A 27,475-nucleotide genomic window follows, 5' to 3' on the forward strand; every position below is an offset into this window, starting at 1 on the left:
GAGGCGTCCACACCAACCACAGCTGACTCAACACTCAGTCTGCCTCTGCTCCTGTGACACATGTGGTGGGAAGCTGAGAGAAGGAGGGGAGACCCCACATGGTGTGTTCATGCCCCTGTGGCAAGCTGGGCTCCCTTTCCTATATGTAGGGAGACACCTACGTATATTGGCAGTTACCTTGCTTGGGTTGTCCCTTTTTATTCATGCTGTCCAGATCTCTGTCCCTTCTCCCTTCACCACCATCTTCGGGAATCCCCCATTGAACCTGTTTTCTGAGATATAAGTGAAACATGGGCTGGGCAGTAGACTTAGCTTGTCCACCATGGGGTGGGGTGGCCTCCTCCTCCTTGTGGGGCTCCTTGCTCTCTGGGGTCAACTGTCACCTGCCTCCAGCCAGTATCCAGGTAAGCACTTTCTCCTCCTTCTCCCAGTTCATAGAATCATAGAATCATAGAATCATAGAGTTGGAAGAGACCACAAGGGCCATCGAGTCCAACCCCCTGCCAAGCAGGAAACACCATCAGAGCACTCCTGACATATGGTTGTCAAGCCTCTGCTTAAAGACCTCCAAAGAAGGAGACTCCACCACACTCCTTGGCAGCAAATTCCACTGTCGAACAGCTCTTACTGTCAGGAAGTTCTTCCTAATGTTTAGGTGGAATCTTTTTTCTTGTAGTTTGGAACCATTGCTCCGTGTCCGCTTCTCTGGAGCAGCAGAAAACAACCTTTCTCCCTCCTCTATGTGACATCCTTTTATATATTTGAACATGGCTATCATATCACCCCTTAACCTCCTCTTCTCCAGGCTAAACATGCCCAGCTCCCTTAGCCGTTCCTTATAAGGCATCGTTTCCAGGCCTTTGACCATTTTGGTTGCCCTCCTCTGGACACGTTCCAGTTTGTCAGTGTCCTTCTTGAACTGTGGTGCCCAGAACTGGACACAGTACTCCAGGTGAGGTCTGACCAGAGCAGAATACAGTGGCACTATTACTTCCCTTGATCTAGATGCTATACTCCTATTGATGCAGCCCAGAATTGCATTGGCTTTTTTAGCTGCCACATCACACTGTTGGCTCATGTCAAGTTTGTGGTCAACCAAGACTCCTAGATCCTTTTCACATGTACTGCTCTCAAGCCAGGTGTCACTCTCTGTTTCCTCTGTTCAGCTCTGTTCCCACCTCACCTGGAATCCCTTCTTCTCATGAAAGCAGCCCAGGTGGGCAATGACATCCACATTGGAGAGGGGGATACACCTGTCTCCTGCAGCCAAGAGCCCTTTCCCCTTTGGCACGGCTGATGCCCTCTTTCTGAATGCCCCAGGCACAAGCCCACCCAGACTCAAGGTCTCCCTTGGTGCTTGGAAGCTCCTGGAGGCAGCTCCTCATTTCTGCTATCTTTTGCATTTTGATAACAGAAAGGCCACGCCCAGGACTCAGCAGAGTCATCGCCTGCCTACGAATGGGGTGCTGGCTTGGAAAGGTTCCTCTCCAGTCACTCAGATACTCCAGCCTTTCCCAACCAATCCATTCCTTTCTGCTTTCTGTTCATTCTGGGTGGAGCTGAGAGATTCCCAAATGTGCTGTCAGTTCCTTCTGCATGAGATATAAAGCCTTCTGGGCACAGGCAGGGGACTCAGACCTGCTTTGCCATGAAGTCCATCGGCCTCTGCCTGGTTGCGCTCCTTGCCTTCTGGGGTGAGCTGGGACCTGTGTCTGGTCAGATGCCTCCAGGTGAGTGTCTCCTTGGACTCCCTTGTCCCAATCTCCATCTTTCTAAGCCCCCATGGGAAACACTCTCTAAGGCAGCCTCCCTCTGAATTGGCCGCAATTCCCATGAGCCTCTGCATCTTCTGGCTGTGCTGGCTTGGGGCTCCTGTATGAAACCCTGTCTGGGTAGCTGAAAGAGTCCTCATTGCCAGGAAACCACTGTCTCCTGTTCCATAGCTTCCCCTTCCCTATAGATCCCTCTGTCAGGGGCAAGAGGGATCAGACTTGAGGTGGGTGAAATGATCTTATGGGCCAATGATCTTATGTTTTCAGAATTTAAAAAAGAACTTTATGTTCGCAAGAGCAGGCCTTTTCTGCAATGGCTCCCTGTTTGTGGAATGCTTTCCCCAGGGAGATTTGCCTGGCACCTTCATTATAAACCATTAGGCACCAGGCAAAAACATTCCTCACTAACCAGGCCTTTAGCTGATTGTCCTCCCAATGCCCTTTTAAAATGCCTTGGGGTGGTTTATTGGGTTGGCGTTTATTGGGGGGTTGTTTGATTGTGTATTTCGTGTTTTTATATTGTGACTTTATCCTGTGAACTGCCCTGAGACTTGAGGTATAGGGTGGTTTGCGAAGAAGAAGAAGAAGAAGAAGAAGAAGAAGAAGAATTGTTATTTTTCTAGAAAAAGAGGTGTCAGAACTCACCATGAACACCTCCCTCATTCTCTCAGAATGGCAATGGCACCTACCTGAGAGGAACTCACTGAGTTCCGCCTGAAAAGAAGCCCTGATAATAATAATTTACCCAAACCATTTCAGAATAGTGCTATTGGTCAGACATGGATATTAAGAGTCACTTTGTAGCTGTGCTGCTTTTACATATTGTTATGATGTGTTTATTCATTTTTTCCCCTTTGTACATTGCTTGGGTTTTTCAAACTGTATTAAAGTTGTGGTGTCCTGTTTAGCCATCACTCCTACGTTGGACCAGATGACCCTCTTCATCCCTTCCAACTCTACCCTCTGATAATTCTGTGATCAGAAGCTAATAGTTTCCGCCTGGTCTTTCCCTCTCTCCCCCTTTGGGATGGGACTGAAGCTCAGTGGGCAGAATATCTCCCCTGAAGTCTACTGCCAGCCAGTGCTGACAACATTGGGCAAGATGTAGCAATGATCTGACACTTCCTATATTTAAGAGCCCTGCTGTCTATGATGTGCTCATAGAAACCTTCTTGTTGTTTGACTCACTCCTCCTCCTGATCTGCTTTCATTTTATTGCTGTTTTCCCGCTGCCTCTCTACTAACGGTGAAGCTAGCATGAGCCTTCGTAGGATCATAGAAACAGAGAATTGGAGAGTTGGGAGAGACCACCAGGGCCCCCTGCAATGCAGGAATATTTTGCCCAACATGGGGCTCAAATCCATGACCCTGAAGTTAAGAGTCTCACGCTCTTCCACCTGAGCTAGCCTTGCCTCTGCCAGGTCAGATAACATCTTCTGTTCCTCCCTCTCCTGGGAGGAGCCATCGCTCCCTCCCTGCTCTTGGCTGAAGGAGTTCTGGCAGGGAGGCGTAGGATCTGGCCCTGGGGCTTTCGTCCATGCCTGACGCGTCAGTTTGGATCTGCATGCTAGAGAGAGGCGTCCCCCACCCCTCCAACCACAGGCTGATTCAGCACTCAGTCTCCTCTGCTCCTGTGACACACGTGGTGGGAAGCTGAGAGAAGGAGGGAAGACCCCACGCGGTGTGTCCATGCCCCTGTGGCAAGCTGGGCTCCCTTTCTGCTTCCTGGGACAGGGGGACACCTACGTATATTGGCAGGATTTATTGATTCGGCTACCTGGCTTTAATTGTCCCTTTTCACTGATGCTGCTGCATTTTTATCTATTTCTTTGTATCTTAATTTGTACTGCTTGTTTGTTTAATAAAACATTTCACAGTGGTTTACAGCAATATAAAGAGATAAAACCAGACAATAAAATAATTATCCTACAGAAAAATAATCTCTCAAAGGACCTGTTGATGGCATTTTACCATTGCACTGTGGAGAGCGTACTAGCTTATGGTCTGTATGTGTGGTTTGGGAGCTGCATGGCCAGGGGAAAAACCAATGCTGTCCAGGGTTGTAAATACTGCGGAGAGAATAATTGGGTGCACTCTTCCCACCTTGGATCAAATCTATGCTTCCAGGTCCCATAAGAAAGCTGCAGAGATAGCGCGGGATAGTGCGCACCCCGGAAATGATCTCTTTCAGATTCTGCCTTCTGGAAGAAGGTCCAGGGTTATAAAGACCAGCACTAGCAGCCTGAGAAACAGTTTCTATCCAAATGTGATTTTGGTTTTAAAAGCAGTGTAAGGAGTCTCTATGGGAGTATATTGTATTTAAAAATGGGGTATCATAGTTTTTAGGGGGTTAACCAGGCTGGGATAGCTGGGATAGCAAGCTTGTTGGTTTTTGAATGTCCGTTGTAGATTTTTTTTCAATTTCGTTGTTCTGTATGGGACAATGACAATAAAGATTATCGTATCATATCATAACAATTAAAAGTTAGAAACAAAAAACAAATTAGAAACAAACACCAGCAGACCATTGTGGGGGAATATATTCTCAATTGCCTGTGCAGGCCTGGAAGAATAGAAAAGTTTTCAGCAGGTGTTTAGATGTTGGCACAGAAGGCTCCTGCTGAGTTTCTGGTGGCAGGGAGTTCCACAGGAGTGGGCCAATGACAACTTGGTTGTTGTCAAAGAAGCCTCAGCAACCCAAGGAATGATCAAGGATGCTCCTGCAGATGATCTCAGTGATTGAGCTGGAATATCAGGGTTCAGGTGATCCCCGGGGTCTCCTGGACCCAAGTTGTTCAGTGCTTTGTAAATCAATGCCAGGACCTGAAACCCGACTCAGTAGCAGATGACACCTCCATGGTGCAGCTTCTGAAGGAGGTTGAAGAAGCATCTCTTTCCCCTGGCTTTCGATGCTTCAGGTGTATGCTTTGCAGACCCATCTGAATTTTAAGATTATAAATGGTTAGTAACCCATTTTAGTAATGGCTTAGTAATCCATTTCTCTCTCTCTCTCTCTCTCTCTCTCTCTCTCTCCATCACAGGGAAGCCTGGCACCTGTCCTACTCTGATCCAAAAGAATGACACCCAGTGCGGCCAGTTCTGCTCTACGGACAACAGCTGCCCAGGGAGCGAGCGCTGCTGCCAGACTGCCTGTGGGCATCAGTGCATGCTCCCACTTGAGGGTAAGCAGCAGCCCCTCTTTTTGGGGGGAGAAATGAAGTCAGGAACCTCCCATCTGCCTCACCTTCTGACCCAGATGTGCTCTTGACCACCCATCCATACACACAAGGGGGTTTGGTGTCTATTTGGGTGGAAAACTCAGGCAGGGACCCCCTTTGGGTGACCTGGTTGGCCACTGCGAGAAAAGGATGCTGGACTAGATGGGCCATTGGCCTGATCCAGCCGGCCCTTCTTAGCTTCTTACATTCTCCTTTCATCCCCAGACCAGCCCGGCTCCTGCCCCAGGCTGAGCCCCCAGCCAGACCAGGCTGCGAACTGCTCAACGACTTGCAACAACGATCAGGACTGTGGCTCAGGACTCTACTTGCCAATCCAGAAGTGCTGCAGCAACAGGTGTGGACAGACTTGCCAGGTGGCTGAAGAAGGTATTTCTTGGGTGGGGAAAGAGATGGGGGCCTGATTGTGGGGGGAGCAGTTGAGTGCTTGTGGGTGGGAGAACCAGTATTAAATTCTGCCCAGGAAGAGATGTTGGGGGTCAAGGCTACTTGGCTGCCAAGCTATATGGTGGTGGCTGCCAGTGGTAGGAGCATAACAGGGGGGAATGAACTCTGCACATGCTCAGATGTTTTCCCCTTTCAATGATTTCCTCACATGCTCCAGGAGTGAATCCTGGCATACCAAACACAATTCCAGGGCTTTTCTTGGTGGCATGGGCCACCTAGCGCATTTCAGAAATATCCAGAGATATGCATATGAAGCTGTAAACACAGGAGTTCATTAGGAGAAAGGACGTCCACACAGCAGCACATAGTTGAGCTATGGAACTCACTCCCACAGGAGGCGATGGCGGCCACCAACCTGGGACTCAGCTCTACAGCCGCAAATAAAACATTTTCAGTGTGTTGTAAAGTGCATTATACAAATGTAACACTAGGTGGTGATGGTGAGCTATGGCAAATTCCATATGTTTTTCAAAACTGTTTTTCAAAAAGCACTTTCACAACCTTTCTTATACGTGTCTAGATTCCACACTAGATGGCTTTAAAAGGCAAATTCATGGAGGAGGAGAGGGTTCTCAGTGACTTTTGGCAGGATGGCTCTGTTTGCCTCCATGGTTGGAGGCAGTGATGCTTCTGAAGGCCAGCTGCTGGAAACCCCAGGAGGGCAGAGGGCTCGTGCTTGGGTCCTTCTTGTGGGCTTCCCATTGAAGCGTCCAGTTGGCCCCTGGAGAAAATAGGCCATTGGCCAGATCCAGAAGGCTCTTCTTGTGTTTTTATGGAGTGGGTGGGTGAGCAGGGAAAGTCAGAGAACCTGGACTTAAGGGGGGGTGATGTTGCACAGCCCAGCATGGAGGGACTTAGTAGGGCCATCCATGGGCTTTCCTGTCCAGAGGTAAAGCTGGACACATGCCTCTGTCAAGTAGGAAGGGCAACAAAGGGTCATCTAGTTAGCTCCCGCTTGGACTACTGCAACGCGCTCTACGTGGGGCTACATTTGAAGGTGACCCGGAAACTGCAACTAATCCAGAATGCGGCACCTAGACTGGTGACTGGGAGCAGCTGCCGAGACCACATAACACCGGTCTTGAAAGACCTACATTGGCTCCCAGTACGTTTCCGAGTACAATTAAAAGTGTGTGTGTGGTTTTTTTAAAAAAATATTTATTCAAATTTTAAAGGTTACAAAGAGAAAAAAGAGAAAAAAGAGGAAAAAAGAAAAAAAGAAAAAACAAAAACAGAGAAATGCAAACAGTTTAAAAAAAAAAACAAATCAAACCTTTTGTCAGGGAACTGCCATCGCAGCCAGAGGTGGAGGCAAGGCTCCAGAGCGATGCCGGAGACCAGTGGGGAGAGCACGGGTACTCCACTGCCCACACCCTCCCTGCGCAGAAGACTTCCGTGCAGGGAGAGTAGGAGGAGACTTGGCGTCAAAGAACTTCTTTGCTGGAAGAAGTTCAAGAAACGCCCACTGACGGATTCTGCCAGCGACTGAGACAGCCACGAGTGCAAGGCTGTCTAGAGAGAAAGGGTTCAACCAGGCAACCTAGCCAGGAGTGACGGCAACTTACGCACGAGCAACCCCCTTAGAACCATTACAGCAATCCGTCAGTCACCGACGTTGCTTGTGCGCAGCCCCAGAGAGGCAGCAAGATGAGCCAAACCAGGGCAGCCGGAGACCATTGCCTTTCACGTGGCCACACTGGCAGGACCCCCAATAATACTGGGAATGAGCTGGCTGGCACTGCATGATCCAGTAGTGTCATGGCATCAGCGATCAGTCAACTTTGGGTCAGCCTACTGCTTGGAACACTGACTGGGGGGAGAGAACCCAAGAATGACAGTGGCCAGGGTGGCTGGGCTGGCGGTGGAAGCAAAGAAGAAGAAGAAGAAGAGTTTGGATTTGATATCCCGCCTTTCACTCCCCTTCAGGAGTCTCAAAGCGGCTAACATTCTCCTTTCCCTTCCTCCCCCACAACAAACACTCTGTGAGGTAAGTGGGGCTGAGAGACTTCAAAGAAGTGTGACTAGCCCAAGGTCACCCAGCAGCTGCATGTGGAGGAGCGGAGACTCAAACCCGGTTTCCCAGATTACAAGACTACCGCTGTTAACCACTACACCACACTGGTGCCACCACAATATGCTGACCTGAAGGAAGTCTTCAGCGAGAAGGAGGCTGATAGACTACCCCCCCCCATAGACCCTTTGACTGCCAAATCAACTTACTCCCAGGGGCTCAGCTGCCGGTGGGTAAGCTGTATGCCATGTCTGACCGGGAGATGCAGGAGTTGCGGCAGTTTATTGACAAGAACCTGAAGAGGGGTTTCATAAGGGAATCAAAGGCGGTGGGGGGCAGTCCGGTGTTCTTTGTGGACAAAAAGGAGACTAATCAGATTGGTCATAGATTATAGGGCCTTGAACCTGGTATCAGAACCCGTGACCTTCCCAATGCCTAGGATTGATGACATTTTAACGTGGGTGAGGAAGGGGAAATTTTTTACCAAGCTGGATCTCAGGGGAGCCTACAATTTGATTAGGATAAGGGAGGGGGACGAATGGAAAACCACCATGTTCACCCCCCGGGGGCCTTTGAGTACTTAGTTATGCCATTTGGATTACAATCGGGCTCCGCCTGTTTTCAAGCTTTCATGCACCACGTGTTGGGTTCCCTGCTGTACAAGAACTGCGTAGCATTTCTGGACGACGTCCTAATCTATTTGGACAACGAGAAACAGCATGTCCAGGACGTCAGAGAAGTGCTAAAGAGACTGCAGAAGCACCAGTTGTGGGTCAAGCTGGAGAAGTGCCAATTTCACGCCAGAGAGGTTGAGTTTCTGGGGTACAAGTTGTCAGACAAGGGCCTAGCGATGGACCCGAGCAAGGTGCAGGCAGTGCTAGAATGGAAGGCACCCAAAAACCGGAAGGATGTGCAGAGGTTCCTAGGGTTCAGCAACTTCTACAGGAAGTTCATCAAGAACTTCGCCCACTTCACAGCGCCCATCACAGATTGTCTCAGTAGCAAAAAGAAGTTCACCTGGACAGAAAGTGCCCAGCAATCCTTTGAAAGACTGTAGAAGGCGTTCGCTTCGGAAGAGCAGCTCCTGTACGTTGATCTGGCGAAGCCCATGAGGCTAGAGACCGACGTGTCCGACCGAGCCATTGGAGCGGTACTTTTGCAGTCAGGGGCCAAGCAGGGCTGGAGGCCGTGTGCCTTTTTCTTGAGGAAGCTAAGCAAGTCGGAGCAGAACTATACGGTGTATGACCGCGAACTACTTGCTATCTATGCTGCGTTTCGCCGATGGAGACATCTGTTAATAGGGGCACAGCACAAGATCCAGGTTTGTACTGACCACAAGAACTTGGAATACTGGAGGACAGCGAGAGTACTCAACCAGAAACAGATTCGGTGGGCACAGGAGTTCTCCAAGTTTTCCTTCGAGATCCAATACGTACCGGGAGAGGAAAACATAAGAACAGATGCTCTCTCCCGGAAGCCAGAGTACATGGAAGGAGAGGGACCGCCGGAGATCCGAAACGTGTTCCCAGAGAACCGATGGGTGTGGGGGGGAGCGTTGGTTGGGAAACAAGAACTGGCCGGGCTTACTAGAAATGACGTGTTCGCTCAAACAAAAATCAGGGAACTCTGGGATGGAAGGGAAAACCATGGGTGGTTTGAGGAAAAGGAAGGGCTACTGTACTATAAGTGGGCACTGTATGTACCGGGGGAGACTTTGAGGGGAAAGGTACTCAAACAACTCCACGACAACCCAAAACAGCTGGGCACTTTGGACAGCACAAAACCATGCTGCTCGTTACCATGCAGTTCTGGTGGCCAAGGGTGAGGGAAGATGTACGGGAATATGTACGGGGGTGCGACCGCTGCCAGAGGGCAAAGGGGGATAGGGCTGCCCCCGCAGGGTTACTGGAACCCTTACCCACTCCAGGAAGACCCTGGGAGGTGGTGTCCATTGATTTTATGACAGATTTGCCCAAGTCAAAGGGGAAGACAGCAGTCATGGTAGTAGTCGATCTGCTGACAAAGATGTGCCATTTCATAGCTTGCTCACATGCGGTGACGGCAGAGGAGACAGCCAGGTTGTTTGTGGATCACATCTTCAGGCTGCATGAGGCTCCCTCGAGGATCACTTCCCGGTTCTGGAGGAAGCTCATGAGCTTGTTGCAGGTCGAGGTGGGCTTCTCGACGGCGAGACACCCGGAAACCAATGGTCAAGCAGAAAGAGCGAATAGTATACTCCAGCAATACTTATGCTGTTACGTCAGCGAGAGACAAAACAATTGGGTAGAGAAATTAGCGCTGGCTGAATTTGCGTACAATAACGCTGAACATGTGTCCACGGGAATGAGCCCGTTCATGGCCAATTATGGGTGTCACCCCAGGGCCTTCCCGGGGAGACGGGAGGAAGGATGGAGTGTACCTGCGGCAGAGCAGTTTGTGGAAGAAATGGAGGCCTTGCACCAGCAACTCAAGATGAACTTGGAGCGGGCCAAGGAAGTTTACAAGAGGCAGGCAGACAAGCACCGTTGGGAGTGGGAGACCGGGTGTGGTTGTCAACCCAAGGGTTACCCCTGAAGGGAGGGTGCAAGAAGTTGCAGCCAAGGCGGCTGGGACCTTTTGAGGTAACACAGCAGGTGAATCCCGTGGCATTCAAGCTCAAGTTACCTGACAGCATGAAGATACATCCGGTGTTCCATAGGTCCCTACTCTCACCGTACAGGGAGGGGCAGGAATTTCCAGGGTGGGAGGGAGGAGTCACCACCCACCCGCGGGTAGAGGAGAGGGAACACCACAACCAAGCCACGGAAATACTCGATTCAAGGTGGCGAGGTCGCCAGGTGGAGTACTTGGTAGCTTGGGAGGAAGAACCCAGGTCAGAAAACATGTGGGTCCCCGCTGAGGTGATCAATGAGGGGTATCTGGTGGAAGAATTGCGCAGCCTGTTCCCAGATAAACCAAAACCACTAGCGAGATTCTGGGAGGAAGAATTTGGAACCACAGATGACGAAGAGGACTTTGTGGGTTTTCCTGCCTCCGAAGAGGAGGGAGGGGAGGAGTCCAAGGGAGAGGAATCAGACTGGGAGGCCGACCCCGCGGGAAGAGATCGGAGCGGGTGGGAAGCGGGTTTTGAATCCTCAGAGGATGGCAACAGCTCCTTCAGGGGATTCCCCGCATCGTCGGCCGAGGAAAGGGACGAAGTTGGATCAGAAGGTCGGGCCGGGGGTGGAGGGGGTCCTGGGGGGGAGGTGGATGTCAGGGAACTGCCATCGCAGCCAGAGGCAGAGGGAACGCTCCAGAGCGATGCCGGAGAGGGTCCCAGCAGGGAGAGAGGCAGCCCATCTGCTGGGGAAGGAAATCAGCGTAACACCAGGGGTGAAGGGGGGCAGATGGGGGAATCGGAGAGAAGGCTCCTGGACTCTTCACCGGAGACCAGTGGGGAGAGCCCGGGTACTCCGCTGCCCACACCCTCCCTGCGCAGAAAACTTCCGTGCAGGGAGAGTAGGAGGAGACTTGGCGTCAAAGAACTTCTTTGCTGGAAGAAGTTCAAGAAACGCCCACTGACGGATTCTGCCAGCGACTGAGACAGCCAGGAGTGCAAGGCTGTCCAGAGAGAAAGGGTTCAACCAGGCAACCTAGCCAGGAGTGGCGGCAACTTACGCACGAGCAACCCCCTTAGAACCATTACACCTTTACATAACTTTTTTCCTTTGCTTATGTCCTTAACTTCCTCACACCTCCCTTTTTTGTATTCTAGTTCAATTAGATATTTCAGCAAATCCTTTCCAGCTTTGTTTTTATCCTAATAATTTATCTTAATATACTGTAATTTTACATTCTCATCTTTCACCAATTAACAATCCATTTTTACTTAATCCTTTATATCATTTCTGCTAAAGCCACATTACTTCATTCCAACATTCTCTTCTTTCACCAATTAACAATCCATTTTCACTTTATTTAATCTTATTTCTCATTCAAACTAATATATTTGAACTTAATCTCTTAAGACATTTCTCCTAGGGTCATAAAATTTCATTCCACGATTTTTCCATCCCTCATTAAATTTTTAAAGTCTCCATGTATACACTTTAAATTCCCAATCTTCAAGCTTCCGGAGGCGGCACCAACGGCAATGGCGGTCTCCTTCCAGTTCGGAAGGGGAAGCTCCGCGGAAACGGGTCGTCCGCTACGACGAAGCGGAGACCCTTGCAAAAAAAATCACAGGCAGAAGAAGCCTGTGACCGTGGGACTCGGCGGGCACCGGTAGCGCCCCCCCGGACTTGTGAAGGGACCCCGTAAGGGGCTCCGGAGCGTAACAGGAGCCTGGTGCGGTGCTGAGAGTCGATCGCTTTTTCCGTGGGGTGAAGCCGCAAAAGCTGTTGCCGGAGAGCGCTGACCTTTTTCCTGTGACCATTCGGCTGCTAAACAACTACCCGTGAGTAGGTGAAGTTCAAGAATTTGGGACTTAAAGGAGAAAAAAGCAGATCTCGGGGAAGCTCCAACCCAACAATACTTTTATTCCTTCTTAATAAGTTGGCCAGGTCTCCATGGTTAAAGCTAGGGCCCATAAAGCATTCCAAATCTTGTTTTGCAATTCCTCCAAATCCAAAGGCCCCCAAAGCTCCAATCTTCTCCTGGCCCAAGTCCATATCCCAAAAGTCAATTGATCCCTGCATAAGGGGATCTCTCCAACTTTCCATTTCCAGACCAGGCCAGGCTCCCATCTTCATAATCTGGCTTTTTCTAGTTACAGTCATATAGGGCCTCAATTTGTAATCCTCTATTTGCATCTGTAAGGTTGCGGCTCCCCCTTGTATTGCTTTATATTCAACAACAACAACAACTTTCTCCTCCGATTCATCCATTTGTTCAATTAGAATAGATTCCTGTGCCAGATTCTGGTCCTTCCTCTTCCCCTACTTCCAAGGGGGTTAAGTAGTTTCAATCAGTGGAGTTTTAACCCTTTACATGAGACTTTCCAAGACCTTAGTTAACGACTACTTTGCTTCAGTCTGTTTACAGAAAGGGAAGGTGGACTTCCTGTTTGAACCTTCCCCGTTTGGTGCCAAATTAAATTATTTTAAAAGTCCAATTTTCCGTTCTACTCATGGGTTGTTGTTTAAAATCCAATTGTCCACAGGAAAAAAGTCAGCGCTCTCCGACAGCAGCAATGCGGCTTCACTCCGTGAAAGATGCAGTCGATACAAAGCACCGCGCCGCTCACCCCACGTCGCTCCAGATTCCCGATACCGGGTCTCCCCGCGAGTGGGGGGGCGCAAAAGGTGCCAGCCGAATCCCAAGTTCACAGGCTTCTCCACCTGTGATTTCTGAGGGTCTCTGCCTCAAATAAAAGTGTTGGTCCTGACTTTTAAAGCCCTAAACGGCCTCGGTCCTGTATACCTGAAGGAGCGTCTCCACCCCCATCATCCAGCCCGGACACTGAGGTCCAGCGCTGAGGGCCTTCTTGCGGTTCCCTCCCTGTGAGAAGCCAGGTTACAGGGAACCAGGCAGAGGGCCTTCTCGGTGGTGGGGCTTGCCCTGTGGAACACCCTCCCTTCAGATGTGAAGGAAATAAGCAGATATCCTATCTTTAAAAGACATCTGAAGGCAGCCCTGTTTAGGGAAGTTTTAAATATTTAATGCTGTATTGTTTTTAACACTCGATTGGGAGCCGCCCAGAGTGGCTAGGGAAACTCAGCCAGATGGGCGGGGTATAAATAAATTATTATTATTATTATTATTATTATTATTATTATTATTATTATTATTCCCACCCCCAATCTCCCCATCTCTTTTTTTCTAGAGCACCCTGGCGTGTGCCCAAAAGTGGAACTGGTCCGCACCTTTGCCCCCTGCAATGACACCTGCAGAGACGACCAAGACTGCCCTCTCACCCAGAAGTGCTGCTTCACCGGGTGCAGCCGGGGCTGCATGGACTCAGGTACTGGCAAAGCCCCTCACCCCTTCTCCCCCCACCCTCTCTTCTCTGGGCAACTGGTGGAGGCAGCAGCCGCAGTGCCAACTTAAGTGCCCTGGAGCCTGAGAAGCTCCCCTCATGGACCTCCATTCATTCTGCCTCCAACAGTTCGCAGTGACAGATGCCAGTTGCTGCCTGAAGATGGAATATGCAGTGCACGCTTGATACGTTACTACTACAACCCGTCACAGAAGAAGTGCAACCAGTTCATCTACGGTGGCTGCTCGGGCAACCGCAACATGTTTGAGACAAAGGAGGCCTGCGAGGAAGCCTGCGGGAAAATCAGCCCAGGTACTGAAAGTGGGACCCACCAGAAATTCATTTTATTGGCTTCGTTGATTGTGTTTATCGCCCACCTTCATTTCCATGGACCTCACGGCTGCTTGCGTCGTTCTCTCCCTTCCTCCTTTAATCCCCACAACAACAACAACACTGTGAGGGAGGCTAAGAGAGGAAGCCATGGGCCCAAGTCACCCAATGAGCTTCATCATGTTTTGAAATTGAGGTTTTTCGGGATTGGTGTGTTTTTGCAGACCTCAGAAGGAGAGCTTTGGGCGGGAGCTTTGGCAAAGGGTTGAGAGGCAAGAAGGCTGCAGAGATCTGAACCAGTTGCCACAAGCAGGTCCCTCAAATTCAGTCCCTGAGCTGGACTCGCCCAAATAGCCCAAGGCACAATTCCGCTCTGCCTGGAAAGAGAAGGCTCCGTGACTCCTTCCCCATTTATGGAGGGGCTTTGCATTATTCCTATGGAGGAATGCATGCAGGGAACATGAAGTTGGAATTAAAAACTCTTGACACCTTCCTGCCCTAAGAAAAACCTCTCTGCTTCCTCTTTCTCCCCCTTCTGTGGCCTCAGAGGTCTGCAAGCTGCCAAAGGACCCTGGTCCATGTGAGGGTTATTCACAATTTTACTACTACAACTCAGCCACCAGGAAGTGTGAGACATTTGTCTATGGGCTCTGCGGGGGGAATGGCAATCGGTTTCGTACCATGCTGGAGTGCATGATGGTCTGCGGGAACTTAGGTAAGATTCATTCTCTCTTTCTCTCTCTCTCTCTCTCTCTCTCTCTCTCTCTGTGGTGGGCAGGGGGCAGACTGTGGGGCTCCACAGGCGTCTATCTCAGCTGGGCTGCTGGCACCATCCTGTCCTGCGCATGGGCAAACTTAAGGATGGTGGATCTTCCCCTTATCACAATGGAGGAAGGGGCTTGAGGAGCTTCAAGAGGAACCAGACTTGAAGCACATGGGATGGGGGACATCTGGCTTGACCGCAGTACATGTGAAAAGGAAACGGGGGCCCTAGTAGACCACAAGCTCAGCATGAGTCAAATGAGTGATGCAACAGCAAAGAAAGCTCATGCAATCCTAGGCTGCCTCACCAGAAGTCTAGTGTCCGGATCAAGGGAAGTCATAGTATTGTTCTAGGCTCACCTGGAGTTGTGTGTTGAGTTCTGGGCACCTCAGTTTCAGAAGGATGTTGACAAGCTGGAAGGTGTGCAGAGGAAGGCGGCCAAGATGATCGAGGGTCTGCAAACCAAGCCTCATGAGAAACACTTGGGGGAGTTGGGAATGTTTAGCCTGGGAAAGAGGAGACTGAGAGGAAATATGATAGACATCTTCAAAAACCTAAAGGGCTGTCAAATGGGGGATGGAGCAAGCCTGTTTTCTCCTGCTCTTGAGGGTGGGACTCATAGCTGTCAACGTTTCCCTTTGTTAAGGGAAATTCCCTTATTCCAAATAGGATTCCTTGCAAGAAAAGGGAAAAGTTGACAGCTATGGTAGGACTCCAACCAATGTCTGCAACTTACAGGAAAGGAAATTACAACTAAACATCAGGAAGAACCTTCTGAAAGTAAGAGTCATTCAACAGTGGAAGATGGCGAACTTTCCTTCCTTGGAGGTTTATAAGCAGAGGTTGGATGACCATCTGTCATGGATGCTTTAAATGAGATTCCTTCTTGCAGGGGGTTGGACTAGATGACCCTTGGGGGTCCATTTCAACTCTACAATTCTATAATTCTATCATTGCTGCTGCCTGCCCTAAGGGGTACGTGCCCAATTACTTGGCTGACTCTTTTTCTTTTCTTCCCCCAGAAAACCCAACTAAGGAGGACTGAGTCCCTCAGCATGATCACCTTGTCTGAGAAGACCCCAAACCCAGAACAGACATCAGCGTGTTGCCATGCCCCCTCCTTCTATCTCTGGGGAGGCTGTGGTGGGATCATCTATCCCCAAATAAAACCTGAGCTTTCTGGCATGCGCTGAGTCTGGTTCTTGCATTGCATTGCATGACATGAGGCCTCCAGAGGAGCCCCACATCCGCTGCTGCCCCAGAGGGGGGAGAGCATCTCTAAAAGCCCCTCAGCTGCTGGGCTGGGGAGATTTGGGCCTGGAAGGGGAGAGGATATTTGTTGAGATCAGTGGCTCCCCAGTGTTTTGGGGCCACTGCCCCCTTGGTTCCATAAACTCATCCCCAGTGAATTTACCCTGTGAAAAGGAGCATTCAGAGTAGTGGTTTGAACCAACCCCATAAAGAAAATAATAACACTGTGAGATTCACATTACAAAGCCAGAGCCAGGAGGGTCCTTCCACTGAACCTAGGGGGCAGAGACTCAAGAATGCTCAGTTTGGCTGCTGGAGCAAGTGGCTGCCTTGGTGCTGTCAGAGTTTCTACAAGACCCAACCTGAGGCAGGCCCCAGCACTGCCCAGGAGCCGCAATTGGGCTGGGGAGAAGATCCAGTGGCCAGTCATTCCAGCCCTACACTGCCTGCCCTTGTGGTCCTCTGTTCTGCACTTGGGAATCCTGGAATGCTGAGCAGGCCAGATGGGGTGGCAGAAGGATTTGGTGGGAGCAGACATCATGCCACCAGTCAGCAGATCTCAGGCCTGCCTGTCTTGTTCTGCCTGGGGGGGCCATTCCCCAAAATGGGTCTTGCCGGCTGGGAAGTGGAGGTGCCTTTTCTCAGAAGAATGCTCTTCCCATCAATGGTCTTCATCCTCCTTGGGAAAACAAGGCACATTCATTTCACAGAATCATAGACTTGCAGAGTTGGAAGGGATCCAAAGCATTACCTTGTCCAACCCCTTGAAATTATTATGAATTGTGGCAGGAATGCCCCAGAGCCAGCTGCTTCTGTCCCTTTAGTCATCCACCCCCATGGATTGGGACCATGAAGTCAGAGGAATGAAGGACACAACACCATACTGTATGTGGTTGGGACAATATCGGGGGGGTGGGGAATTACCACACGCAGGAAAGAACAATGATTACAGACTGAGTACCTCACTTGAAACTTTATGTTGCTTAACATATTAACATGAATTGAAACCATAAGATTGTAGCTGTTATACAAGGGGTTGCTATCTTGAAGGGAGTGTACTTGAAATTATTAAGATTTTGGAACCCAGAAAATAAAATAAAAAACAAAGAGGAACCCATCAAAACTAGCATGTGAGGAGGCCAGCTTAAGTAAATTGTATAATTACACACACACACACACACACACACACACACACACGGTTTTAATAATTGTATTAATTGGATAAAATTGACATTGTTATAATGAGGCTGCTATTGGAATGATATTGGAAAATAAATAAAAAATATTTATTACTTCAGACGTAGCCGAAGAAACCTTTTTTTATTATTTTTAACCACTGAGCCTGAGCTCATTCTGAATTTTAGCCCTCCTGACCTTCAATCTGCAACTGTTGGCTACTTGTGTCTACTCCTCCTTTGTGGTTTCCCCTTTCTTCCATTTCTTATACATGCCCTTCTTAACTCTCAGCTCATCTGTAAACTCCTTATGGAGCCACACCGGTTTCCTTAGATGCCCCCCACTTTCTTTTTGGTGTTGTCTGCATTTGGGCCTTGAATATTTCTCCTTTTAGAAACTCCCATCCTTCTTGGATTCCCTTCTCACTGAGTATTTCTGACCATGGGGTCTCACCCAGTAGCTCCTTCAGTTTTTTGAAATTGGCCTTCTTAAAGTCCAGGGTGCAAGTCCTTCATGGAGAAGTTCCCGGAGAAGGCTAATGCTACTCTAAGCTGCATCAACAGAAGTTCACTGTCCAAAGAGTTTTGGGAAATGCTTCTTTGCATAAGATAAGAATGGGAAAGCGCCAGGAAGGCTCTAGTGACAGAGCTTCCTGGCACACCTGAGCACAGGTAGAACCAGGTGATAAGAGCTGCCACGTCCTCTGTTTGAGCCAGTCTTGCTGCCTCCATCCTTGAGGTGCCATGAATCAACCTTAGGGACCATTCTTCCCTCGGGGAAGGCTGGAGGCTGACGAAGGCGTGAAGGTGTGATCCCATCTGGGGATCTGGATGGGAGGGGCTCTTGCAGGCTCACAGGTGTATCATAAGGAAACCTGGGGGAGCAGAGGAGGAACTGCTCTCCAGGCAGCTCTCAAGGTGAAGAGTAATAGAAAGCAGAGTTCCCCGAGAACCAGTCTTGAGACTTGTGCTTTTCAACTTTTTCACAAACAATCCAAAGATGGGATGAGCAGTGAGGTGGCCCAGATTGCTGAGGATACTAAATAGTTCAGGTTGCTTTAGCTGCTTTGTGATCGTTTGTTGCAAAACCTTCTTAGAAAGAAAAGAATGTCCATTCTGTCCCACGTACTGTCCTGACCTCTGTCCCTTCTTCCTTCACCACCTTCTTTGGGAATCCCCTATTGAACCTGTTTTCTGAGATATAAGTGAGACGTGGGCTGGGCAGCAGACTTAGCTTGTACACCATGTGGTGGGGTGGCCTTCTCCTCCTTGTGGGGCTCCTTGCTCTCTGGGGTCAACTGACACCTGCCTCCAGCCACCCTCTAGGTAAGCCCTTTCTCCTCCTTCTCCCAGTGCCACAGAACCCTTTCCCTTTCATAGAGTTGGAAGGGATCCCAATGGTCTACAGTTGTGTAATTCTATTGTTGTAGATGAGTTGGCATGTGTTACGAAGACCTGGGTAGATGAGCTGGGAAGGGGATTGCTTTCACTCAGCTCTGTCCACCTGGGTGTCCAATAAAGCACGAAGTTAGGCTGAAGCACTGAAGAAGGAGAGAGTTAGGTCTATTGGTCCTGTGCTGGACCCGGGGGGGGGGGGTTACAGAGAGGCATGGTCAGAGTCCTGTCCTTGGTCGAGGGTCTGGAGACTGTCCACCAAGGGTGAAGCGGGGTCCAAAGCAAGAAGCCGGGCATGGTCGGGAACTCCGGAAGAACAGGTCTGGGTGCTGGTAGAAACAGGTTTCCAACAAAGTTGCTCCCGCAACCTGGGACTGGGCTGACTGGCCTTTATCTCCTCTGAGGCCAGGGACTGTCCCGGCCCACAGGTGACCCGCCTCTCCTGGCCTTAAGGCGAGCAATCCTCCTGAGAGAACTTAGTTCCCTCCGCCTCTCTGCCCTGAGTCTCTGCAGCTCAGGAGAGGCTGGAGGGTTACTGGACCTAATGGTCAGGGGCCCCTTTACCTTTACCTTTTACCCCCTCCACACCCAATTTCTGGTGTGGCAGCTTTGGCGAGCTCCTCAAGGGCAGGGAGTCAGGTGAAGTCAGGAACAGGCATGCAAGCAGGGAGTCGGGAGAGGTCAGGAACTCTGGCAGAAGAGCAGGACAGGGTTCAGGCAGGAACCAACAATGTTGCTCCTGCAACTTGGGACTGGGGCTGGCCGGCTTTTAACTGCCCCGAGACATAGGGCGGCCTCGATCCTCAGGTGACTCACCTCTCCTGCCCTGGAGGCAAGCACTCCTCCTGTGGGAACTTAGTTCCCTCCGCCTCTCTGCCCTGAGCCTCTGCAGCCTCCCGTTGCTCGGTCCCTGCTCCTGCCCACCTAGCAGTTCGAAAGCACGTCAAAGTGCAAGTAGATAAATAGGTACCACTCTGGCAGGAAGGAAACAGCGTTTCTGTGTGCTGCTCTGGTTCGCTAGAAGCGGCTTAGTCATGCTGGCCACATGAGCAGTAAAGCGAGTTGAGCACTGCAACCCCAGAGTCGGCCACGATTGGACCTAACGGTCAGGGGTCCCTTTACCTTTACCTTATGCTGCATTAGATGTGCCATTGGCCTGATCCAGCGGACTCTTCTTATGTTCTTAGGAGTGTGAGGCTTGTCAGCCCCAGCCACAGTTCAGCTCTGCAGCCCAGGTGGGCAATGACATCCACTTTGGAGAGGGGAATACACCTGCCTCCTGCAGCCAAGGGGCCCTTTTCCCTTTGGCACAACTGATGCCCTCTTTCTGAATGCCCCAGACACAAGGCTGGCATCGGGTCTCCTGGGTTTTGGCTGCACTTCCCCTGGTGCTTGGAAGCACCTGGAGGCAGCTCCTCATTTCTGTGATCCTTTGCATTTTGATAACAGAAGAGGCACGCCTAGGACAGAGTCATCACCTGCCTACGAATGGGGTGCTGGCTTGGAAAGGTTCCTCTCCAGTCACTCAGATTCTCCAGCCTTTCCCAACCAATCCATTCCTTTCTGCTTTCTGTTCATTCTGGGTGGAGCTGAGAGATTTCCAAATGTGCTGTCAGTTCCTTCTGCATGGGATATAAAGCCTCCTGGGTGCAGGCAGGGGACTCAGTCCTGCTTTGCCATGAAGTCCATCGGCCTCTGCCTGGTTGCGCTCCTTGCCTTCTGGGGTGAGCTGGGACCTGTGTCTGGTCAGATGCCTCCAGGTGAGTGTCTCTTTGGACTCCCTTGTCCCAATCTCCATCTTTCTAAGCCCCCATGGGAAACACTCTCTAAGGCAGCCTCCCTCTGAATTGGCCACAATTCCCATGAGCCTCTGCATCTTCTGGCTGTTCTGGCTTGGGGCTGATGGGAGATGGAGTCTGGTGGACACCAAGTTGAGAAACCCCTCATGGGTAGCTGAAAGAGTCCTGATTTCCAGCATCCACCAACTGAGCTGGCATTGTGTCCTCATTTCACGACGTCCTCATGAGGGATCCTTTGGCCAGGTTTCTCCCACTCCTTTCTAGCAGGTCAGATAACATCTTCTGTTTCTCCCTCTCCTGGCTGGAGGAGTCCTGGCAGGCAGGCGTAGGATCTGGCCCTGGGGCTTTCGTCCATGCCTGACTCGTCAGTTTGGATCTGCATGCTAGAGAGAGGCGTCCCCCCCTCCCCACAGGCTGATTCAGCACTCAGTCTCCCTCTGCTCCTGTGACACACGTGGTGGGAAGCTGAGAGAAGGAGGGGAGACCCCACATGGTGTGTCCATGCCCCTGTGGCAAGCTGGGCTCCCTTTCTGCTTCCTGGGACAGGTGGACACCTATGTATATTGGCAGTTACCTGGCTTGGCTTGTCCCTTTTTATTGATGCTGTTGCATTTTGGTTGATGCTGTTTGTTTGCTTGATAGATTGATAAAACATTTCACAGTGGTTTACATCAATATAAAGACATAAAACCAGGCAATATAATAATTAAAAGTTGAAAAGTTGAAAGCAAAAAAACAAAAAACAAACAAACAAACAAATTAGAAACAAACACCAGCAGACCATTGTGGGGGAAAATATTCTCAATTGACTGTACAGGCCTGGAAGAATAGAAAAGTTTTCAGCAGGTGTTTAGATGTTGGCACAGAAGGCTCCTGCTGAGTCTCCAGTGGCAGCGAGTTCCAGAGGAGTGGGCCAATGACAACTTGGTTGTTGTCAAAGAAGCCTCAGCAACCCAAGAAATGACCAAAGATGCTCCTGCAGATGATCTCAGTGATTGAGCTGGAATATCAGGGTTCAGGTGATCCCTGAGGGATCCTGGACCCAAGTTGTTCAGGGCTTTGCCAGTAATACAGGGAGCTTGAACCTGGTTCCACAGCAGATGGCCCCTTCATTGCTCAGCTTCCAGAGCTGGTTGAAGAAGCAACTCTTTTACCTGGCTTTTTGACACTTGATTGCAAGTTGTTTTAGACTGTTTATAAGACTGTGCTTTAATTTTTCAACCTGTAATTAATCAAGAGGTCATTAACAAACAATAACTATAATTATACCTCTTCTATGACGGTAAAGTCCGGCCCCTCTGAGATCGAATAAATGACGTTAGAGGTGCAAGGGTGGAAATGTTAGCTCTGTGCAAAGAACTGGAGAGAGCAAGTTTGAGGGTGTGTAGGATCCTCGGCTTGTCATTTCTAGCCCTCCTCCTCACTCAGGCACCTCTGTGGAAAGGTTGCCCACAACCTTTCAGCCGTTGGGACCGTTTGTTACAAAACCTGGTCGGGGGGGGGGGGGAGAGAGAATTTCCTCTCTGTCCTGCTCACCACTTTCACCATCCTCCTGAGCTTGCTGTGATTCTGCAATCCTGGGCAATATAAGGGAGCAATCTGGTTGGGCAGTGGACTCTCCCCTTAGCCTCACCCACCATGAAGTCTGGTGCTCTTGTGATCCTTGTGGGGCTCCTCTCCCTCTGGGCTGAGCTGACACCCGCCTCTGTTCAGAGGCTTCCAGGTAAGGGATCCTGTCTCCTCTCTCCTTACAGGCACCTGCGTCAAAAGCATTTCTCTAGCAATCATTTGTTGTTGAGAGAAGTGCAGTCATGAAAATTCCTTCAGGAAGCTGGGGAAGCTCAGGGGAACAGCACTTGAGTTGCATGCAGAAGGTGTGGGGTTTCATTCCCCACTGGGAATGCTGAAATTCAGTGAGAGGGGGGCATTCTGCCGCTCTGCTGTGCCACTGGACACCTCCCACCAGCCAAGGTGCCACTGGATTCTCCTTCTTGCCAAGGTGTTCCTTATATAATTTGCTCCCCTTCCCAGCAATGAGACTTTGCCAGGGCTTCTATGAATAAATGGGTTGAGGGGTGTGTGTGTATGTATGCAAACACACATTTGGTGTGTGTGTGTGTGTGTGTGTGTGTGTGCCAGACTGGGTCTTTGACCCGGGTGACAGAAAGCCTAGCTTTGACCCTTTCTTGTGGAGTGTTCCTTCAGCACGTGAGGCCAGCACCAGCAAAAGCAGCAGTGGGCACTCAGCTCCCAGGCAGGTCTTGACCACAGCAAGCACAAGAAAGACAAAGCAGCCTGCCACTTGTCTGTCCATTCCCAACACCAAGGGCTGGTGGACTCCCTGGCTGGGCTCCCTCACCCACCTGCTTACTCTGAGGCCGCCTCCGTTCCTGGCAACCAGCATCCCCTGGCCAGCCCCAGACGCACCCTTTGCCTGTGGAGCTTATAGCCAGGGCTGCTGCAATAAACATCTGTGCAAGCTTTTGGGAGGCAGAGACACAAGAGGGAGGGAAGGAAAGAGAGAGAGAGAGGCCAGTGTTGTCCATCATTCAAGGCACCCTAGGGTGCCACAACACACTGGTTGAAAACCACTGCCCTAAGCAAGTGATACAGCTCTCCTGTTCAGAAGAACAGGGAATCAGAATCTCCGTATTTTTGTGGATGTAACTTGCTTCAAACTGCTTTTAATGTTTTGTTTTAAGGTTGTAATGTTCCCTGGGACCTTAGGGTGAAGAGCAGGTGACTAATGATAAGGGAACAAGGAGTTCCCAATCCACATTAAGATGAGGCGAGGATGTCCATTAATACATTGCCTCAGAAATGCCAGCCCTTTTCTGACACCCCCTCCCCGCTGTGGCCAAGTGCTGCACCCCTTGGGAGCAGCAGACTTGAGGGGTGCAGATTTGGTGCCACCTGCTGGGCTTCTGAGGCAGGGCAGGAGGAAAACTTGCCTTTGCAGCCCAGACCCACTTTCAGGTAAGCTGCAGGAGAGACTTAAGGACACACACCTTGTACCTAGAAGCAAGCCCCGCCCATCTCCCAGGAAATGATGAAGATATGAACAGGATGCGGGCTTAGAGAAGACAATAGCTTGATCCTGCAAGCTGCTCTTACATTTTTTCTTTAAGCGGCAGAAACTTTCGATTTTCACAGTGGAATTGAAATGCCTTCATTTCCAGCACCGATGAAGGGCTTAGTAATCCATCTCTCTCTCCCTCTTTCTCTCTTTCTCCATTACAGGGAAGCCTGGCACCTGTCCTACTCTGATCCAAAACAATGACACGCAGTGCGGCCAGTTCTGCTCCTGGGACAACAGCTGCCCAGGGAGCGAGCGCTGCTGCCAGACCGGCTGTGGGCAACAGTGCATGCTCCCACGTGAGGGTAAGCAGAGAGGCATCAGCCCCTCTTTTTTGGGGGGGAGGAGGAATGAAGTCAGGAACCTCCTATCTGCCTCACCTTCTGACTGAAACGTGCTCTTGATCAGCCACCCATGCAAACAGGGTTTGGGTGCATATCCTGGCTGGACCCATGTAGGCTTTAACGCTGTAGTTCAGAGTCAGGCAAGAGGCATTGCGGTGCAGCATCCCACCTGCCATGGTGTGGCTTGTCCAGACAGGGCAACTGACCTCCACCTGGCGCACTGCCAGCAGGGTCCAAGCAACAGGTGGGAGGCAGGCTGTGCACAGCCTCAGTCCAGAGACTCACCTGCTCCCAGGTGTGCTAGCAGGTCAGGTCAGGGGGACCCCATTCATTTCAGGGGAAGAGGAACTGGCTCCTTTCCTTCAAGTATTAGTGGGGTTTTTTTAAAAAAGAAAAAGAAAACAGACCTATTCATTTATTAAATGTCTATACAGCCCTTCATCCGAAGATCACAGTGCAGTTCAGAAGGACTGACAAAGAACCAAAAACATGCATCAATTCAAAGCTGAATTACCTCAGTTGTGTAAAGATTGAAGTAAACACTCAATTCCACGATTTGCAAATTAAATTATTAGTTCATCTTCTTACTTAACTTGTGCAGCCAGATAGTTGTCGGTCCTAGACAAGATATCAGCTGAATAAAATACATTCAGAAAATGTTGGGAGTGCACTCAGTGTTGGCTTGCGGCCCCATAAATGCCTCTGAATACCAGTCATGGCAAACACAGGAGGGGAGAAAGTGTTCTTGTGCTCAGATCCCTTTCGGTCATCTGCCTGGCCACTGTGAGAACAGGACACTGGACCAGATGGGTCACTGGCCTGATCCAGCAGATGCTCTTCTTAGGTCCTTAGGCTCTCCTTTCATCCCCAGTCTACCCTGGATACTGCCCCAGGCTGAGCCCCCAGCCAGGCCAGGCTGCGAACTGCTCTGCGATTTGCAACAATGACCAGGACTGTGGCTCAGTCAACTTGCCACGCAAGAAGTGCTGCAGCAATGGGTGCGGGAAGACTTGCCAAGTGGCTGAAGAAGGTATCTCTTGGATGCGGGAGATATGGGGACCTGGTGGGGAGGGGAGTTGGGTGCACATGTGTGTGGCTGGCAGAGGACTCTGCCAAGGAAGAGGTGCTGGGGCTCACTCAAAGAGTCTCCTCTCCCTCATGCCAAGCTGTGTGGTGGCAGCGGCTGCCAGTGGTAGGAGCATAGGAGGGGAAATGAACTCTGCACATGCTCAGGAGTTTATTTCCTCTTGATGATATCCTCACATGTTCCAGAGTGAGTCCTGGCATTCAAAACAAAATTCCATCTCACTACTGACTGCTGTCTCCTCCTCTCCATCTCCTTTTTCCAGAGCACCCTGGCGTGTGCCCCAGAAGGGAACTGGTGCACACCTTTGCCCCCTGCAATGACACCTGCAGAGACGACCGAGACTGTCCCCTCACCCAGAAGTGCTGCTTCACTATGTGCAGCCGGGGCTGCCTGGACTCAGGTACTGGCAAAACCCCTGGCCCCTTCCCCGCTCCCACCTCTCTTCTCTGGGCACCTAAGTGCCCTGGAGACTGAGAACATCCCCTCATGGACCTCCATCCATTCTGCCTCCAACAGTTCGCAGTGACAGATGCCAGTTGCCACTCAAAACTGGACGATGTTTAGCAGCCTTCCGCCGTTACTACTACAACCCATCACAGAAGAAGTGTGTCCTGTTCACCTATGGTGGCTGTGAGGGTAACAGCAACAACTTCGAGACAAAAGAGGCATGTGAGGCAGCCTGCGGGAAAATCAGCCCAGGTACCAAGTTTGGGACCCACCAGAAATTCATATTCATGGCTGCATTGATTGTTGTTTATATATCCCCTTGTCCTTCAAGGAGCTGAACTTCCCCTTCTTCATTTAACCCCAACAACAACCCTGTGAGGTAGGCTAAGCTCAGAGGAAGCCACTGGCCCAAGGTCACCCAGTGAGCTTCATGGCTGAGTGGGGATTTGAACCCGCATCTTTCTCAGGTCCTAGTTCAACACTCTGACCACCAGGCAAGGCAGTAGAGCCCCTCTGGGAAGGCGGGCAACCCCACCCAAGAAGCTGGCCAGAAGGGGTCCAGAGTTCTGGGAAGATTGGGTCCACTGCTCTGTTCTTGACTTTATGTTTCAGAAAATTGAGGGGACGGAGCGGTTGGGATTTCTTAGCTGGACAGAGGCTGGAAGCCACAGGAAGGAAGAGGGCTGCTCTTGTGCTCGGATCCTGCTTGCTGATTTCCAAAAGCATCTGGCTGGCCCTGCGAAAACAGCATGGTGGACCAGATGGGCCATTGGCCTGATCCAGGAGCCTCACCTTATGTTCTTCTTAATATTATCACTTTGTGCCATAATCTTTGTATGGACATTTTGGATTGGAGCAATTTGAAATTTCAAGATAAGAGATGGTATCTGAAATAGGACACTAAAACTTTGGATTCAAAATTCAGCGGTGGGGAACCTTGTAAGAATGAAGGTGGCCTTAGAAATTCTGACACCCCAATTTCAAAGTCCTTCTCTGGGAGGTGGAAATGACAGTTTGGCAGCTGTGGTGTATTTGACGTGTTGCCTTCAGGATTCATTAAAAGAGGACGACACTCCTTGCAAATCCCCAGAATAAGGAGGAGTCATGTAGTAGCTCCATGTTCGGTGATAAGCCACCTTTGCCATAGGGAGACTCCTAGTTTGTGCCCAAAATCATATGTTTTTGCAGATCTTGGAAGGAGGGTTTGGGGTTGGAGCATTTGGCAAAGGGTTGAGAGGCGAGAGAGCTGCAGAGATTTGAGCCAGCAGCCACAAGGAGGTCCCCAAATTCAGTCCCTGAGCTGGGCTGGCCCAAAGAGCCCAGGCGCAATTCCTCTCTGCCTGGAAGGAGAAGGGTCTGTGATTCCTTCCCTCTGGTGGTGGTGGGGGGCTCTTATAGAGGAATGCATGCAGGGAACATACATAAAGTTGGAATTAAAAACTCTTGACACCTTCCTGCCCTAAGAAAAACCTCTCTGCTTCCTCTTTCTCCCCCTTCTGTGGCCTCAGAGGTCTGCAAGCTGCCAAAGGACCCTGGTCCATGTGAGGGTTATTCACAATTTTACTACTACAACTCAGCCACCAGGAAGTGCGAGACATTTGTCTATGGGCTCTGCGGGGGGAATGGCAATCGGTTTCCCACCAAACTGGAGTGCATGATGGTCTGTGGGCAAACAGGTAAGATTCTTGTCTCCATGTGTGTCTGGGCTTCTTTCTCTATCTGTCTCTAAATATTTATAAGTGTGCATGTGGAGGGCAGGGGGCAGACTGTGGAGGTCCACAGGCTTCTCTCTTGGCTGCCCTGCTGGCCTCATCCTGCCCTATTCATGGGTGAGTTTACCAATGGCTTCAAGAAAGGAGCTTCTGATTTCTGGCAGTGAGAGCTTTTCATCAGTGAAATGGTCTCCCTTGGGAGGTGGTGAAATCTCCTCCTTTAGAGGTTTATAAGCAGGGTTTGGCTGTCTGTCTGTGAGGAATGTGGTTCCTTCTTTAAGGGGGTTGGGCTAGATGACCCTTGGGGGTCCCTTTCAACTCTACAATTGCATGATTCTGTCATTGCTGATGCCTGCCCTAAGGGCCAGTGCTCAATGACTTGGCTGCCTCCCCCTTGACTCTTTTTCTTTTCTTCCCCCAGAAAACTCCACTGAGGAGGACTGAGTCTCTCAACCTGATCACCCTGTCTGAGAGGACCCCAACCCCAGAACAGACATCAATGTGTTGCCATGCCCCCTCCTTATATCTCTGGGGAGGCTGCTGTGGGAACCTCTATCCCCAAATAAAACCTGAGCTTTCTGGCATGTGCTGAGTCTGGTTCTTGCATCGCATGACATGAGGCCTCCAGAGGAGCCCCACATCCGCTGCTGCCCCAGAGGGCGGAGAGCATCTCT

General features: G+C 50.4%; 1 protein-coding gene across 4 annotated transcripts; it reads left to right on the forward strand.

The window, feature by feature from the left end:
• The first annotated feature begins 1,166 nt into the window (after nt 1–1,166).
• Nucleotides 1,167–27,385, forward strand: LOC309344968 (uncharacterized protein). Of its 4 annotated transcripts, XM_081867927.1 has the most exons (8): nt 1,167–1,343; nt 19,684–20,096; nt 23,376–23,516; nt 24,427–24,585; nt 24,905–25,042; nt 25,159–25,341; nt 26,598–26,765; nt 27,223–27,385. In XM_081867927.1, the coding sequence occupies exons 1-8, from the start codon at nt 1,312–1,314 to the stop codon at nt 27,243–27,245; spliced, it is 1,257 nt and encodes a 418-aa protein (XP_081724053.1). In that variant the 5' UTR covers nt 1,167–1,311; the 3' UTR covers nt 27,246–27,385. The 4 variants fall into 4 exon arrangements, with proteins under 4 accessions (XP_081724053.1, XP_081724055.1, XP_081724056.1 ...); XM_081867929.1 differs by lacking the exons at nt 1,167–1,343; nt 19,684–20,096; nt 23,376–23,516; ... (1 more) ...; nt 24,905–25,042; nt 25,159–25,341 and adding exons at nt 1,593–1,730; nt 4,814–4,954; nt 5,216–5,377; nt 13,270–13,407; nt 13,552–13,734; XM_081867930.1 differs by lacking the exons at nt 1,167–1,343; nt 19,684–20,096; nt 23,376–23,516; nt 24,427–24,585 and adding exons at nt 1,593–1,730; nt 4,814–4,954; nt 5,216–5,377.
• Nucleotides 27,386–27,475: the final 90 nt, after the last annotated feature.

The sequence above is a fragment of the Podarcis erhardii genome (assembly GCF_964252035.2).
Source record: "Podarcis erhardii genome assembly, chromosome: 6".
Classification (NCBI taxonomy): domain Eukaryota; kingdom Metazoa; phylum Chordata; class Lepidosauria; order Squamata; family Lacertidae; genus Podarcis; species Podarcis erhardii.